At 39.3% G+C, this 14,475-nt stretch overlaps 1 protein-coding gene across 1 annotated transcript; it reads left to right on the plus strand.

The window, feature by feature from the left end:
- The first annotated feature begins 840 nt into the window (after nucleotides 1-840).
- xab2 (XPA binding protein 2) lies at nucleotides 841-14,146 on the plus strand. Its single transcript, XM_026946031.3, has 19 exons — nucleotides 841-1,024; nucleotides 2,787-2,935; nucleotides 3,027-3,150; nucleotides 3,382-3,579; nucleotides 3,783-3,917; nucleotides 4,939-5,103; nucleotides 5,198-5,342; nucleotides 5,427-5,578; nucleotides 6,577-6,696; nucleotides 6,800-6,931; nucleotides 9,656-9,787; nucleotides 9,888-10,001; nucleotides 10,250-10,412; nucleotides 10,550-10,740; nucleotides 11,390-11,512; nucleotides 11,680-11,845; nucleotides 12,501-12,627; nucleotides 12,771-12,886; nucleotides 12,977-14,146. Exons 1-19 carry the CDS (start codon nucleotides 989-991, stop codon nucleotides 13,036-13,038), a joined length of 2,550 nt encoding a protein of 849 aa, XP_026801832.2. The 5' UTR covers nucleotides 841-988; the 3' UTR covers nucleotides 13,039-14,146.
- Nucleotides 14,147-14,475: the final 329 nt, after the last annotated feature.

The raw sequence follows: 14,475 nt of genomic DNA on the forward strand, positions 1-14,475 counted from the left end.
TATTATAGTTTTTCTATATACATATACTGTATTATATATTTTATGTATTTCTATATAAATCCATGACTGATAAATAAGTCCATATAATTAAGGTAGGAGAAAATAATCAATGACAGGGTGGTGTGATGAAGCCGAGTTACTTAACAAAGTGTTTTATTCCTCTTCTACCACAGCAGTTTTAACCTGATGGGGTTATCTGCTGTTGTAGCCCATCCACCTCAAGGTTTGGTGTGTTGTGCATGCTGAGATGTGGTGTTATTTGAGTTACCGTAACCTTCCTGTCAGCCCGAACCAGTCTGACCATTCTCCTCTGACCTTATTAGCAAAACCTTTCTCAACAACAAGCCATTTCTGTATAAACTCTAAAGACTTGTGTGTGTGTGTGAAATTTCCAGGATATCAACAGTTTCTGAAATACTCAAACCAGCCCATCTGGCAGGAGCTAGTCACTGAGATCACATTTTTTTCCTCATTCTGATGTGTGGTGTGAACATGAACTGAAGCTCTTGACCTGTATCTGCATGATTTTATGCATCGTGCTGCTGCCATGTGATTGGCTGATTGGATAATTCCATGAATGGGCATTTCTTGATTTAAAATTAACAGTATTACATTTCTTGAATAATACAGTTGTTCTTTGAACTCAATCCCTGCCAAAAAAAACCTCTTTATAAACCTCATCAGTATTAATAAAGACATTAGAAAACAATAACACACTTCATTAAATCATGCAGTTTCCACCGCGTCCGTTAGGTGGCGACGTGCACCGCTGTCGTAAAGACACCAGTCGTAAAGTCGAGGAAGAAGAACCTTTACGGTGTACTGTAGCCAATAGAAATCGAGGAAATCGTTTTGTGGGCGGGGTTTAATCTAGCGTTCACAACACGCTCACGCTAATTCGGCTAAGTTTGCTAGCTAGCTGTGCTGTTTTGATAAGTTTATTTTAAATATCCAACTTTTTATACTTCAGAACTACAGGAGAAGAGACATGCCTGTTTCTACCGGAAAGCAAGACGTTGTGTTTGTACGTGTTTTTATGTCTTAAAATAAGAATATATAAAAGCCTTTTGGAAGCTAGCTAGCTAATTCAACTGCTAAGTTTACTGATTAGCCGCTTCGCTAGTTAGCAAGCTATAATTTAATTAACCATTAAATAAGTACAAGACTACAGTGGATTGGTGGTTTAGTTGCAGTTATTATTGAGGAAATTCTTATTTATTTAGGCAGCTAGACTCTGGGACTTGAGTGCACATAACATTCAGAGCTACTTCATTGTTTTCCTTGTAAAACTTTACATCTTTTCTGTTTTATTTTTATTTTTTTATACAGCAAAGTAAAACGTTCCTGAGAGTCTGTTATTGTTAGTCAATTCCCTTCACAGTGTCATTTTTATAATAATTTCTAATGTAAAACATCCTGTTCATTACTAATATCTCAGAGTTCTGCGTTATAGAGGTGAGCGATGTGACAGAAATATCGTATCGTGATACTTGAAGATATTTCACGATACTACACACCATATGAATGACGATATTTAGGTTTTCTAACAAACTTCCAGCAGAACAGGAGTGTTGTATTTCATGTTTGATGATGCTTAATCATGAATTAAATGTAAACATCTAATCAACAGCCTCCAGTGAGAGTTTGTAATCGTTCTGAAGATATTGAAGACATTTTAGTGAAACTGAATCTTGAAATAATGTTGATGTTATATCGTTATGTCACTCAGCTTTATGTTATGTTAGTGTTAGTGATGAAATGGTGTAGTCCGTGTCACTGGTTCTCATGTTTTTGTCTACAGAATGCTAAAGATCTTTTAAACTGAGTACCCCTTTACTTGACTGTAGTAATAATCAAAATTTATTAATAAAAATTGTTACTATTATTATTATTAGGTGTATTAATTGAACTCTATAAGCTTAGTTATTACTTATTTATAATATAACGTTGTTATTTATACACAGGTTGTCCCATAAATCCTGCATCATAGGGTTAGTGTATATTTTTATATTCTGACAGAGCATCTGAGCAAGGAAGAACGAATCCAAATAATCGATTTGAAAGCGCAGGTATACATGGAGAAAACGAGGAACGTTGAACAATTGAATCAGGCCAACCTCTGACATCATTAACTGTGTGTTTATTGACTGGATGTTACATCTAAAATTTGTGTTTTCAGAAAAATGGTGGACATACTGAGCAAATTCTATAAATAAAAGCTTTTTTTTTTGCCATCCTTTCTTCTATGATGCTGGACTTACAGGAAACATTATATAACGTTACTTTTAGAAAACTGTATGGGAAAGAAAATAGAGACACAAACAACATTCTTCAGTAATTATTAAATTATCAAATCCTTATTCAGTCATATTTGTAATTCTAATCATGTTAGATTTGTTTCCTAAAGACATTAGTACTATTTTTTAATTTTTTTTCCTTTTCTTCTAAGTGCCCTTTGTAGCAGCTCTAAATCCCTCTGTATTTGTGACACTGATCTCAGGGATGCAAAACACCCATAACTGCTTAGAAAAAGAGCTTCTTTGGTTTGTCCCTCTCAAAGACCTTTAAAGGTTCTGTGTACAGTCTGATAACACAGGATTTCCTTTTCGTAAGGGTTTATAGATAGAAAGCCTGCAGGAAGCTACACCCAAGAACCCTTCAGGAGCCCCCCCCCCCCCCCTTTTTTTTTAAATTTTCATTAGGAGTATAGGGAGTAAGGTGTCTCTTCGGACACATGGCTCAGTCTGGCACTGTGAACTAACCCTCAGCTCTGATTTGTGCCTCAGGAGGAAGATGATTTGCCTTATGAGGAAGAAATCATCAGGAACCCGTACTCTGTGAAGTGCTGGATGCGCTACATCGAGCACAAACAAAACGCACCGAAGTCAGTGCTGAATATGATTTACGAACGAGCGCTTAAAGAACTACCGGGCAGGTCAGTGTATGCTCCTGGTGTGGTTTTGCAGACCTTATTGCAGAAGTTTGTCTTTTTAATTTTTGTGTGTCTCTGCCAATTACAATTACAGTTACAAATTGTGGTACAACTACCTGAGAGAGAGGAGGAAGCAGATAAAAGGAAAATGCATCACAGATCCGGCGTATGAGGAAGTCAACAACTGCCACGAGAGAGCGCTGGTGTTCATGCACAAGGTCACCGTCCAGACTTGTACACTCAGTTACATCTGTCAAATCTAACCAGAGCAAATTACTCACCAGTAAAGCTAATTCTGATATTGATACTATAAATACCAACTCTGCTCAGATTTTATTTACACTGATGTAACATGAAATGCAGGATTTTCTGATAAAAGCATTCCATGCTTGAGTATTAAAAGCAAGGCTGTCATGCGGATAACGCTTCCCTCTCTGGTTTCTCTACAGATGCCGAGGATATGGCTGGATTACTGTCAGTTCATCGTGTCTCAGTGTAAAATCACAAGAAGCCGTCGCACGTTTGACCGAGCGCTCAGAGCTCTGCCCATCACCCAGCACTCCCGCATCTGGCCCCTGTACCTCAAATTTGCTCGGAAGTTACCCCTGCCTGAGACCGCCATCCGGGTTTATCGCCGATATCTCAAGGTGCGTGTGTGATAGTGTGTGTACTGGCAAAGCTATTGTGCTGAAAATCTTCACTCATATATACACTCTGCTCCCTGTGCGTAACTAATGAATGGGTTAAATTCATTCACAGATATGTGGATGCATCCGCCTCACTTTTAAATAAAGTTTCACTTTAACTACAAACCACTGTTTTCTGTCCCATGTGTATGTCTTCTGCCCAGCTTTCTCCAGAGAACGCGGAGGAGTACATTGATTACCTGCGCTCGGTAGGAAAGCTGGACGAGGCAGCGGTCCGGCTAGCAGCCGTGGTCAACGACGAAGGCTTTGTCTCAAAAGAGGGGAAGTCAAACTATCAGGTCGGTGTGTGTTTTAGTTCCCGTATGCACTGTATACACACACACACACCCCACACAGCAGGAGTGAATACATCACATTTATTAGCTACATGATGGTATATTTTGCTGTTTTATAACATGTGGATTGTTTGTATCGTTTTATTTCCTGTATTAACAAAAAAATTTGTCAAATAATCTCCAGATGGTAGCAAGAAGAAAATGTAATTATCTTGAATAGCAAGCTAAAATGCACATCAAATTTACAAACGCAAAAACTTATAGAAAACTTATAGAGTTGTTTTTTTTTCTGGAACTTTCTGTTTGCCCCAAATGGCCAGCCTACTGATTTCCTCACCTGTTTTATGTATGTATGTATGTATGTATGTATTTATTTATTTAATTCCTCTTCCAAGCTCATTGTGTGTTTTGATTGAACCAAGCTAATCAGTTGTAGGCTTTAGGTTTACTAGTCTATATATCGGAATAAATGGCTATTTAAATTATTTTTTACCCATTAAAAAAAAAGCATACAATGACTTCTACTTATCATACAATAAATAAAATAAAGGTCACACATTAGAACTGATAGGAAAAGGCATCAGTTTTTCTTTTCTTTCATTAAAAACCTCAGCCAATAAGTTATAGAATTTAATTTATGTATGATAAGAGGATGTGTATGATAAGACGTCACCTAATTTTGTTCTGATGCTGAAATGTGTCATCAGTTTGAACTTCTGTAACAGAGGGTGCTTCTGTTTTTTTTTTTTTTTTTTTTTTTTTTTTTGAGATGATGAGATCATTGCCTTTGTGCCTTTGCTGGCTGTGAACTCCATTTTGTAATTTAACTTTGTTTCTGTTGATGACAACATGCGTTGGGCTTTCTGTAAAATAAATGAAAAAAATATAAAAAGTCATGTGCGCCTCTTTCGCACTTTCGTGATGTTTAATGACATGGAGTTTGGTGTTAATAAGCCTTAAAGATGCATAAAATACAAAACTCTAGATTCACATCAAACTCTGGCTTTTTCCCCCCTCATTGTAGCTCTGGCACGAGTTGTGTGACCTCATCTCCCAGAACCCAGACAAGGTGACCTCTCTGAACGTCGGCGCCATCATCCGTGGTGGTCTCACCCGCTTCACGGACCAGCTGGGCAAGCTCTGGTGCTCTCTGGCCGATTACTACATTCGCAGCGGTCATTTTGAGAAGGTATTTTACTCTCTGCTCCACTCAGCCACATGTTCATCAAATCCCAAAACCCACAATCTTTGTGTTGACCTTGTCGCGTGTTTCGTACATGAAGGCGCGTGACGTGTACGAAGAGGCGATTCAGACCGTCGTCACCGTACGAGACTTCACTCAGGTGTTCGACAGCTACGCCCAGTTTGAAGAGAGCATGATCGCTGCCAAGATGGAGACCACGTCTGAGATGGGACAAGACGAAGACGGTAAGAGACGCATAGTAATTGTGTCGTGTTGTCGTGATAAAACACACAGATGTTGTGACAGATGTTGTAACCTCTCTGTTGTAGATGACGTTGATCTGGAGCTGCGCTTGGCCCGGTTCGAGCAGCTGATCACGCGCCGGCCGCTCTTATTGAACAGCGTGCTGCTGCGGCAGAACCCGCACAACGTCCACGAGTGGCACAAGAGGGTCAAACTCTACGAAGGCAATCCTCGACAGGTGAGCGGATTTTTTTCGTCTTAAAGAAATAAGTGAAATTTGAAATGCACGCAATTATCTCTTTATCTCCAGGCATACTCAGTCTGCTAAGACTTGTTTGGTCACTTCTTTAGTACTGTAGCTAACAAGTAATGGATGTCTGTATCCATCACCCAAAATATTTGATGTTATCATATACACGCCTTATGAAAAACATTGTTAATCTACCTGAAAATAACAGGGAATGTCCAAATTTGCAAATAAAGTTAAAAGTGGAACTATTATTATCTTTATTACTGCCCCTTTTGAACTTAGGTCCAGAGTAATACCAAACTGCTCCAAGAGAAAAAAGGTTATTCTGTTGATCCAAAATGGCAGATCCCATCCCATAAGTTTTCCTTTTTTTAGCTGCATATTGAAGTTTTATTAAACATAAATTTGAAAAAGCAATTTCATTTGGGATAAATGAAAAATTATGTGAACGTTGTTTTTCATCAAAACTGGCTTTCAGTCAGACCTGAAGTCATTTCACTGAAATGGGAAAGATGCAGATGTGGTTAAAAAAAAAAAAAGTAGTGGCTGTTATTAATTTGCATTAGATGAACTCTAAGCCCATGAATTTGCCATACGTATGCACACAATTCAAGAGGCAGATTCTTTCTAGAATAAATAAATGGAGGAACTATGCAGTGTCCACCCCAGACTGGCTAGTTCATTCATTTTAGCTGCTTCCTGAACCTCTGTTTTCCCTTCCACAATCGTTTCACGTCGGAATTGTTCATAATCACCTAATTTATGCTTCATCTGAAAGAAGAACAAGGTCTGAAGTTTGATGATTTGCTTCTTTCCTTAATAAATGCTCCTTTAGACTGATTATTTTTGTTGAAGGTGTGAAATGCATCAGGATTCTTGTTTATTTTTTTCATGTGGAATTAGCCTTGCTCTGTGCCAGGAAAACATGCCTTTACCTTTTGATTGGACCCTTTTTTTGAATGCTGATTTGTGTTGTTTGTGTGTAGATAATAAACACCTACACTGAAGCTGTGCAGACCGTGGATGCTCTGAAAGCCACAGGGAAGCCTCACTCACTCTGGGTCTCATTCGCCCGGTTCTACGAGGATAACGAACAGCTGGATGATGTATGAAATGAACACAATCTCTCTTGTGTGCTCAGACTTTCAGCACTGCTTTGTCGATATTCTTAAGCTAATCTCCTTCACAAACGATTGAATCTCCTTTAAGGCCAGGACGATTTTCGAGAAGGCCACCAAGGTGAACTACAAGCAGGTGGACGACCTGGCAGCAGTGTGGTGTGAATACGGAGAGATGGAGTTACGGCACGAGAACTACGAGCAGGCGTTACGAATACTCAGGGTGAGCTGGTGAAAACATCCAAATAACATACACGCAGAGATTTTCATCTGTCTAAGTGAATTACTCGACTGTTAAAAATCATAATAACATTAACCACATTTATGCACACGTTAAGAGACGCATGTAATGTCACCATCACCATAGCAACAACATGTTTCCTAAAACATCCTTATTCATTCAGAAAGAAGAAGAATGTCTCCGCAAAACAATTAGCTTTACAATAGTAGATAAATGCCTATTCCAAACCCTCATCAAACCTTTACATATTCATTCTTAAGTATTTAAAATATGCCACAAGCATCATCACGGAACCCATTGTGTGTCACGATTCAGATACGCATCTACAGAATCCGTACATTCATTCTGATTGTGAAAGTAAACAGATGATCAAATCAGGTAATCCACCTCAGCCCATCACATTTAATAAATTAACAAATTTAATTCAGATCTGCCTCTTAATAATACAAAAAAAATTCAGCTTCAAAGCGTAAGCTGCTTTCCCAGACTTACGCAGAGGAGGAAACTTAAAGTTACAGTTTACAGTGAGAGTAAAAAGTATTTGATCCCTTGCTGATTTTGTTGGTTTGCCCACTAATAAAGAGATGATCATTCTATACTTTTAATGGTAGATGTATTCTAACATGGAGAGACAGAATATCAAAACGAAAATCCAGAAAATAAGTTTAAAGAATATATTTTAATCGATTTGTATTTCATTGAGGGAAATAAGTATTTGATCCCTCTAGCCAAAAGCACTTAATACTTGGTGGCACAGCCTTTGTTTGCAAGCACAGCGGACAGACGTTTGTTGTAGTTAACCATAAGGTTAGCACACATATCAGGGGGAATTTTGGCCCACTCTTCTTTGCAGATCCTCTCTAAATCCTTAAGGTTGGTGGGCTGTCGCTTGGCAACTCGGACCTTCTGCTCCCTCCATAGATTTTCGATTGGATTGAGGTCCGGAGACTGGCTGGGCCACTCCATGACCTTAATGTGGTTCTTCTTGAGCCACTCCTTTGTTGCCTTTGCTGTATGCTTCGGGTCGTTGTCATGTTGGAAGACCCAACCACGGCCCATTTTCAACTTCCTGGCAGAGGGGAGGAGGTTGTCCCTCAGGACTGCACGGTACATGGCTCCATCCATCTTCCCACTGATGCGGTGAAGTAGCCCTGTGCCCTTGGCAGAGAAACACCCCCAAAACATAATGCTTCCACCTCCATGCTTGACGGTGGGCACAGTGTTCCTGGGGTCATAGGCAGCATTTTTCTTCCTCCACACATGACGAGTAGAGTTTAGGCCAAATAGTTCAATTTTGGTCTCGTCTGACCACAGAACCTTCTCCCAATCACTTTGTACATCTTTGAGGTGATCATTGGCATACTTTAGGCGGGCCTCCACATGTGCCTTCTTAAGCAGGGGTACCTTTCGGGCACTGCAGGATTTTAATCCATTGCGGCGCAAAGTGTTGCCAATTGTTTTCCTGGTGACTGTGGTCCCAGCTGCCTTGAGGTCATACACTAACTCCCGCTGTGTGGTTGCAGGCCGATTTCTCACAGTTCTCATGATCATTGCCACCCCATGAGGTTAAATGTTCTGTGGAGCACCAGACCGAGGTCTATTGATGGTCACGTTATACTTCTTAAATTTTCTCACAATTGCACCAATGGTTGTTACTTTAATACCCAGCATCTTGCTAATGTTTTTGTAGCCCATTCCAGATTTGTGCAGGTCAACAATCCTGTCTCTGAGGTCCTGAGAGAGTTCTTTGGTCTTACCCATGTTGGAGAGTTTGGAATCTGTCTGATTGTCTGATTCTGTGAACAGGTGTCTTTCATACAGGTGATTTGTTAGAACAGGTGTCTTCAATTCAGGTAACAAGTTGATTGGGAGTGTCTAACTGGTCTGTGAAAGCCAGAACTCCTAATGCATACTAGAGGATCAAATACTTATTTCCCTCAATGAAATACAAATCAATTAATATATATTCTTTAAAGTTATTTTCTGGATTTTCTTTTTGATATTCTGTCTCTCCATGTTAGAATACATCTCCCATTAAAAGTATAGAATGATCATGTCTTTATTAGTGGGCAAACCAACAAAATCAGCAAGGGATCAAATACTTTTTACTCTCACTGTACCTCTGACTGTTACAACTCGCTGACATGGAAGCTTCCTTCTGTAAATGCTAAATAAATGTCTCCTTACAAAAAATATCAACAATTACACGTTTTTAAATCCGTTTATATGGAGCGTCCATCGTACAAATCCCCGTGTAAGTTATTAATTAGAACGAGCACATTAATATAAATTATTTGCCTTACATCTCAAACTACTTGCCTTACATCTAAAAAAGGAGATAAATCGATTGATCTGGATCTCTCTAATTAGGCACTTGAAGCATGCAACTTAGATTTATCTTGTATCTTGTAAGACAAATCTAGGCTTAAAATGACTTACAGTCTTACAGTAACTTTAATAAAACACTTATTCAGAGTCCTATTACAATCTCAGAGTGGTTGATGAAGTCCTTAAACACAAAGATTTAGCGATTTGATGCAACACTTTACATTTCTTTTTCTTATTAATGTTCAGTAGTGGATGTGTAGATGTGGAAGTATAATAAAACATGACTAAATGTGTTCAAAAACATTTGATCTGCTGCGTAAATGCTGATGTGCTTTAGCCAGTACGTTATTTTGGGCAACAATTGTTGTCTCTTCACAGAAAGCTACGGCGATCCCATCGAGAAAAGCGGAGTACTTTGATTCGTCAGAGCCAGTGCAGAATCGAGTGTATAAATCCCTGAAGGTCTGGTCCATGTTGGCAGATTTGGAGGAAAGCCTCGGCACCTTCCAGGTACCGGTTAAATACTACAAATTATATACTGCTATTAATAATAATTGATGTATTTTAATACATCATCATTTAATCCATTATGTTATATCTCTACTTGCAGTCAACTAAATCTGTGTATGACCGCATTATTGACCTCCGCATCGCCACGCCTCAGATCATCATCAACTACGCCATGTTCCTCGAAGAACACAATTACTTTGAGGAAAGCTTTAAGGTAAGACTGCAAGCTAGTGCTAATGCTGTTTAGTTGGATTGTTTTGAATGTTGCATCATATGCTTTTTTTTTTTTTTTTTAATTATTTATTAAATGTTCAATTAAAATGTTCAACTCAGTTTTTTACCTTTTTGAAAAATACAACAAGGCAAACCTGTATGTCATGATGTGTGGTAGAAATGTCTTCAAGTATCGCCATACGATATTTTTTGAATATCACCCACCCCTAAATCTCTGGTGTATTTCAGGCATATGAGCGCGGCATTGCGCTCTTCAAGTGGCCGAATGTGTACGACATCTGGAACACGTACCTCACCAAGTTCATCGATCGCTATGGAGGCAAGAAGCTGGAGAGAGCGCGAGACCTGTTTGAGCAGGCTTTGGATGGCTGTCCACCCAAGTTCGCAAAAAGTAAAGCTTGACTGAGTATATTAAGATTATTTTTAACTTGGTAAAGGAATATGAGTTTAAATATATTTTTGGTTTACGAATCTGAATGAAGATTTGTGAGTGTTGAGTATTTTTGTACGATCTCTTCCATTTCCCAGCCATCTACCTGCTGTACGCTAAGCTGGAGGAGGAGTATGGACTGGCCCGGCACGCTATGGCTGTGTACGAGAGATCCACGCAGGCTGTGGAGACTGAAGAGCGCCACCTTATGTTCAACATCTACATCAAGAGAGCTGCAGAGATCTACGGAGTCACTCACACCAGAGCCATCTATCAGAAAGCCATTGAGGTACGGCGCTCTCTGTGTATCAGGCACTGCAGGAATTTGTTTCGAGCGTACAGAGCAACATCTGGATTCACTGACTAACCCTTCTTAATGATCCGAGTTATGAGTCAGATCGGGACACTGTGCTGGGTGGAAAATAATATTCCAGCTAAAACAGTATTGCAGCCAAGTTCAACCAAGCAATTCGGAAAACCTTTTCACGCGATGTTCCTATGATGCTGCTGCAACACACTGATGTTATCTTGCTAACAAAATGCTACTACAGCATTTTAAGCAGAAACATTGCTGTCAAGTCAGAGAACCCAGAGGAAAAACACATGGACGGGGGAGAAGATGAAAAAAAAAACTCCACTGTAGACAGTACTTTGAGTTCAGGACCAACTGGAAGCAATGGTCACAAATGACTTTTCCGTCTTTTAAGTCAGTGGCGGTTTAACTGTACACGTTAGATTTACAGATAAATAGATTGAATCGTTGCCTTTTGAATCGAAATCGTATTGCATCATGTGAAATCCTGAGGTTTACACCCCTATAGCTCTTGATATAGGCAGAGTGAGGTACTGCTAGAGTAAAGGTTCAGAACAGATTGTAGAAATAATTCTGCCTGTGGACAAGGCTGAATAAAATTTTTTTTCCCCCTTTTTAATTTCAGGTTCTCCCAGATGAGCATGCCCGGGACATGTGTCTACGCTTCGCTGACATGGAAAGCAAACTGGGTGAGATTGATCGTGCGAGAGCTATTTATTCCTACTGCTCCCAGATGTGTGATCCCAGGGTGAGTCATCAATCATTCTGCTCCATTTCCATGTTTATATAGACTTGACCTTGTTCTTACCACTAACTAACAGTTTGCATTTACATTTATTCATTTGTCAGACGAGCTCTGCAGTGGCTCTCGTGTATCGCTCAATCATATTTGTCTCCTCTTTGCATCCTTTCAAGATGACAGCTAATTTCTGGCAGACGTGGAAGGAGTTTGAGATCCGGCACGGGAACGAGGACACGATCCGCGAGATGCTCCGGATAAAGAGAAGTGTTCAAGCAACCTACAACACACAGGTCAACTTCATGTCCTCACAGATGCTCAAAGCAACCACCAGCTCTACAGGTAACTGGGCCGTCATTTACTATTACTACCTAATTTTCCCAGTGACTCCATAATTACTGGCACCATTCTTTCAATAATAAAAATCACTCATTCTATTGGGATGCTTATGCTTTCATTTTTATTTTTTTCATTGTGCCATTTTTATGCCAAACCCCTGCTTTAAATTTAACACTTAGTGAAGTCACTGTTGGAGAGGAAGCATGTGGCAAGCTTATATTTATACCGCAGAAAAACAAAAGACATGGCGAAGGATGAGAAGAAATTTTTAAATATTCCTTAGGGGTCCCATTATGCCATTATTATTGTTGTTGTTGTTGTTGTTGGATTAAAGATATAGTTTGTTTCTTCATTTTTTTCGCTAGTTTGAGTGGAAATTTGTGTGTAATATTTATTTTATATGTACATTTTTGGTTATTATGTCTTGAGGGGTGCCAGTAATTTTGGAATTTACTGATTTGAAACAGTTGTCGAAGTTGATGCCTAGTGCACATGAAAATATATATTTATAAGGATTTTTCTGTCTTTGTGTGTCTGTTTGTGTGTGTCTCTCTGTCTCTCTGTTTGTGACTGTGTGTCTGTCTTCTCCCTCGGTGCGTGTGCGTGTGTGTGTGTGTGTGTGTGTGTGTGTGTGTGTGTGTCTGACTTCACCCATCAGTGTCAGACCTTGCCCCAGGCCAGAGCGGCATTGATGACATGAAGATGTTGGAGCAGAAAGCGCAGCAGCTGGCTGCGGAAGCTGAGCAGGACAAACCCAAACCTAAAGACAAGATCCTCTTTGTCAGGTCTGACCCATTCCTCCTCGTTTTTTATTTCATTTCCTCACAGCACCATGTGTGAGCTTCCTCATAAACTCTACCCGGGGTGCATTAAAAGTAAACTTTGCCTCAATCTGTACCATCTGTGTGTGTGTTTAATTATGGTGCAGGAGTGACACCTCTCGCAGTGAACTGGCTGAACTAGCCAAGCAGGCTAACCCAGACGAGATTGACATTGACGATGATGATGAGGATGAGGACGGAGATGGAGATGGAGAACCAGACGGTGATTTCTCCTGCACAATTTCACAATCAGTATTAGTGTCAGCGTGTTGGTTCTGCAGTATTGACGATCTCTCTCTTGTCTTTTGAGCAGAGGTGCAGCTCGAGCAGAAAAGCGTCCCTACAGCTGTGTTCGGAGGACTGAAGGACGACTGAACGGATTATCGCTGACGTTTATGATAGATGACCTCAGCATCCTGTGATAGCCAGAAATAGGAGATATTTGCAAAATGCAAATGAACTGATTTGAATTGATCAAACTTCTGTACACTTCCTACTGCTAAGTTAATGGCCTGTCAGGTATTGGTATTTGCTGGTGTCCAGCATGATGAGCAAAGTTCCAGATATGAACACAGGAGGTCGCTCTTTCCCAACATTTATACAATCCTAAAGAAATATTCCAGTGTTTTATAACTTAATCTCTATCACTTTTTTTAGTGTATGTGTGATTACTACAAACAGTTATTTTGTTTTTTTGTACCGATTAAAAAAAGAACCCCAGACCACTCACTGATAAAAACTGTCTGATAATTATATAATAAATAATTATAACAATAATTGTAATTAGTTAATTCTGTCTGCAAATATTGAAAATGCATGACTATACAAAGTAAATTCAAACTACAGACATTGCAAGTGATGTAGAAAGATGTGAAAAAGTTATTATGGAGTCATTTCCAACACTGGAGGAATACAGTGAAAGAACTCCAGTTAGACTGCTTTCACGCTAGGTGTTTTCCTGAGTGACATCAAGTGATTAAAAAAAAAAAAAAAAAAAAAAAATCACCCGTCATATCATGTTGCAGCTTCAGGGCCAGGCAGGTAAAACCAACATGGAGGACGGTTTCTATAGTAACAGCTTACACAGGGACTTGTATGGTGGATGCACCACATAAACGGATTAAAGAAACGTTTATTTGCTGATATGGTGATTATTTTTTTTTTGTAAGATGATGTTTAATATTTATGGAAGGAGTTTCCAGTGTCAGCGCTTTGTAACAGTCAGAGGTAAAGCAGTAACTTTGGGTTTTTTGCCACGTGAACAACACGCTTTGTGGTTTCTCAGTAAGTTGAAAAGCTGCATTTTTTTTGTATTATTAACTTCAAAAGAGAAAAAAGAGCAGCTGGGTTTATATCTGTTATAAATGTAACTGAGAAAACGAGCTAACTTGTGTTGCAGATATTCGATGATGTAAAATGTAACCATAAATGGATAAAAAGTATGATGTTATTAATAAATTAGAAATTGTAACTGTTGGCAAAATGTTGTGGTGTAACTGGAATAAACCACATGCTGTTACAGGAAAATAATGAACTCCATGTTGGTAACAGTAACTCTGCTTCGTCACTGCTCCATCGCTGATTATTTCCTTATAACTGCAAGACACAGCATGTTTTATTTATTACTCCGTACTTCATTTACAAAACACGTTTGAAAGATTTATGAAAGAGTTCTATGAAAATATGGGGTTCACCTTTTTGATGCTCCAACAACTTGCCCAGTTCTGTTCTTTTCTCAGTACAGAGAAACCTGTTGATAGTGATCTTGGAAAACACTGGACTATTCCTTTAAGAATGCCACCAAAGACTGTA

This window comes from Pangasianodon hypophthalmus, chromosome 23, assembly GCF_027358585.1.
Source record: "Pangasianodon hypophthalmus isolate fPanHyp1 chromosome 23, fPanHyp1.pri, whole genome shotgun sequence".
NCBI lineage: Eukaryota > Metazoa > Chordata > Actinopteri > Siluriformes > Pangasiidae > Pangasianodon > Pangasianodon hypophthalmus.

What these genes read in the sequence shown, in the direction of transcription:
- xab2 (XM_026946031.3), top strand. Translation starts at nt 989, where the DNA reads ATGCCTGTTTCTACCGGAAAGCAAGACGTTGTGTTT. An exon ending in AGGGGAAGTCAAACTATCAG is followed by an intron (nt 3,918 to 4,938) that starts GTCGGTGTGTGT and finishes CCCTCATTGTAG; the next exon opens with CTCTGGCACGAGTTGTGTGA. An exon ending in GACAAGATCCTCTTTGTCAG is followed by an intron (nt 12,628 to 12,770) that starts GTCTGACCCATT and finishes ATTATGGTGCAG; the next exon opens with GAGTGACACCTCTCGCAGTG.